At 33.9% G+C, this 3,136-nt stretch overlaps 1 protein-coding gene across 1 annotated transcript; it reads left to right on the top strand.

The window, feature by feature from the left end:
• Positions 1-634: 634 nt before the first annotated feature.
• On the top strand, positions 635-1,324 carry LOC120195162 (protein MAIN-LIKE 2-like). The gene has a single exon (XM_039197253.1). It carries the CDS (start codon positions 635-637, stop codon positions 1,322-1,324), a length of 690 nt encoding a protein of 229 aa, XP_039053184.1.
• Positions 1,325-3,136: the final 1,812 nt, after the last annotated feature.

Raw genomic sequence — 3,136 nt, 5'->3', positions numbered from 1 at the left:
CGAGTTTCATGAGATATAATTTTTTAATCAGCCGTGTCAAGTGGGCCCCATAGTCAGAATAAAAAAATATTTCTTGAGTGCCTCGTCGCTCTGGTATGACGAGTCTGAATAAAAAAATATTTTTTCTTTCAAATTTTTTATAAAGAAATTAAAAAAATATAATATTTTAATGCCCATGGAACTCGTCACGCTGGCGTGACGAGTTCCAATAGGTATAATTTTGAATTTTTTGACCGTTGGATAAACCATTGTTCAACAGTCGATTTTTTTTAAAATTTCAATGGAGCTCATCACGCCGGTGTGACGAGTTCCAACGGTTATTTTCAGTTTGAAAAAACTAGTCGTTGGGTAGAGTAGTGTAAATAGAGGTTTGGGTTGGACTGATTTTTCACTTGTAATCAACACATTCTACTGAGAGAAAAAATTTTGTGTTGAAATGGCCTCAAGAGAAGAAATGTTACGTCTTGTTGATGTTCATATTTCGTCGATCGAGTTGACAATGACAAGTTTAATTTGTTTTATTTCATTTTAGTTTTGACAAAATTATAGTATTAATAATAATTATTTATGTAATTATATTAAATAATTTATTTTCAAATTGTAGGGAGAAGAACGAACCATTAATCATCGAGGAATGACGAATGAAGAACCACATGAGTGGATGGTGATATATCTTTCACAATCTGGATTATATGGAGTGAAGTTTCTTCGCGGATTTAAGGTGATGTCGGCACTAATATCGGCGTTGATTGAGTGTTGGAGGTCCGAAACGCATACGTTTCACTTACCTTATGGTGAAATGACGATAACTTTGGAAGATGTCGCATATCAACTTGGCGTTCCGATTAATGGTATGTCATTGGTTCTTCGTAACACTTATAAGATAAATAATGTTATTTCAAATTTATTGGGAAATGAGGCTCCAACCGATGTCATTGATGGGTTGCGGGTACGGATAATGTGGTTGGAAAGAGAATTTAGAATAGATGAACAATCAACGGAGCAAGAGGTGATATATGCAGCTCGAGCATATCTTTTGACGTTGATTGGAGGGATACTGCTACCGGATAAATCGGGCAATTTGGTGCACACCCAATATCTTTCGGTAATGGAGGATTTAGCTGTATGTCGCCATTATAGTTGGGGTTATGCAATTTTGGCGTTTTTGTATCGTGAACTATGTAAGACGATCATAGTCGTTAAAGGAAAAAAAGTGGATGTAGCGGGTTCTTTAGTTTTGCTCCAATCATGGGCGTGGTATCGTCTCCCGTTTATGACGCCTATTACATCCGCTCCTATGGAGTTTCCTCTCGCCACAAGGTAAATTCATATATTTAAAGTTTTGATAGTTTATAATATTTAATTAAATATTTTGAAAATGATAAGAAATAACGTAATTTTTTTTAGATGGAGACACCAAATAATCGATACAAAGTTGTCGGGTGCAACCAAAGTAGATATTCGGATGAGAATTGATATCGCCGGTATACATGCGGCAAATTTTCATATTTTTTGCATTAACTTTGAAATTGTAATATTAATTGTTTAATTATACTAAGATAATACTTTTGACAGTTTAATTGGATGCCTTATTATAAGTCGGATATCTAACGGTGTCTACTGCCAATGTTCTTTCAAGGAGTGGACACATGGTGTGCCATAACACTATTGCTCCATTTCTTGATTGTTGAGATCCATGTTACCGATAGAGTTTTGCGACAATTTGGGTTTCACCAACCAGTAGAAATGTCAATATATAACATTGACGATTTGCATAAAGTAGATGTGTGTGGGAAGCATACCGAAGATTGGACTAGGAAGCATGCTACATTCATATATCAATGGCAAAATAGATATTTACAATTACCCAATCGTTCTAAGGTACAACCCGAAGATTTTGATTTAAATGGTTCTCCCTACCTCTAAAATTATGAAGAAAATGAGAAACCATACTTGACAACGCCGAAAGAGCGGTCCGAGTGGGAAATAATGAAGGAAAAATATGGAAAAAATCATCATCTTTGTCAACATCTTCTTCTTATGCTTCTGCCAATTATTATTCATCATAATAAAGTTATGGTGGATATGGTGCATATCAACCGTCGATGGAGAGTCGAGCGGCGTGGGAAGAAAGTGGGTAGGATCAAGTGCCTCTTTCACAATAATTTTCCTCAGAACCGGAAGAAAGAGGTCCATGTGATCATCTTATTCATCACAAACAATCTCAATTTGAGGCGATGACGTCAATGATGGCGTCAAACATCTTAAGTACTCTATCGTTTCACCCGAAGATGTATATCAAAGTGGTGTAGTAGTGTTCGGAACACCGGAACCGGAAGAAGAGAAAAATGAAGAAGGTGGACGACCACGACGAAATCAACGAGTACCACGTCATTACCATTCTACCACGCCTTGACATCGGCAAGAATTTCGCAAATATAAGTAATAAATTTATTTATTTAAGTTTTTGTAGTCAATATTTAATTGTATCAAAAATTGATTTTTAAGTAATAAATTTGTTTATTTTTTAAATTATAATTAAATAAAGCACATTTTTGCAAAAATTTTAAAACTTTAGAATTGTTTAAATTTTATTGATATTTAGTGTAATTAATAAATTTGAAAAAAATATTAAAATTTTTAAAATTCCGAAGTTAAAAATAATATGAAACTTTTTTAATTTTTTAATAAATTTGAAAAAAATTAAAATTTTTAAATTTTTGAAGTTAAAAATTATATGAAACTTGTAGAAATTTTTAACAAATTTGGGGAAAAACTCACATGGAACTCGTCACGCCGGTGTGACGAGTTCCAACGGGTATAAATTCAAAAATTGGACCGTTGGGGTGATCGTTGTGGAACGATCAATATTTTTTTAATTAAATGGAACTCGTCACATCGAAGTGACGAGTTCCAACGGCTATTTTTTTTTATAATTTTAGTATAAATAGGGGTTTAGGGTGAAAATTATGATGTATGAGAAGTGACAAAAAATGAGAATATCAAATATGTGGTCGTGGGAACAATTTGGGATTGATTTCGCTAATAGTGTTTACGGGTTTCACAACACCGACTCGGAAAGCGACGATTTAGATTTAAGTTATTCTTCAGATGAAGAGTGGGAAAGGATGCAATA

The sequence above is a fragment of the Hibiscus syriacus genome, unplaced genomic scaffold (genome assembly GCF_006381635.1).
Source record: "Hibiscus syriacus cultivar Baekdansim isolate YM2019G1 unplaced genomic scaffold, ASM638163v2 tig00117007_pilon, whole genome shotgun sequence".
NCBI classification, from domain to species: domain Eukaryota; kingdom Viridiplantae; phylum Streptophyta; class Magnoliopsida; order Malvales; family Malvaceae; genus Hibiscus; species Hibiscus syriacus.
Note: the sequence above shows the minus strand (reverse complement) of the source record. Positions and strands in the feature narration are given on the sequence as shown.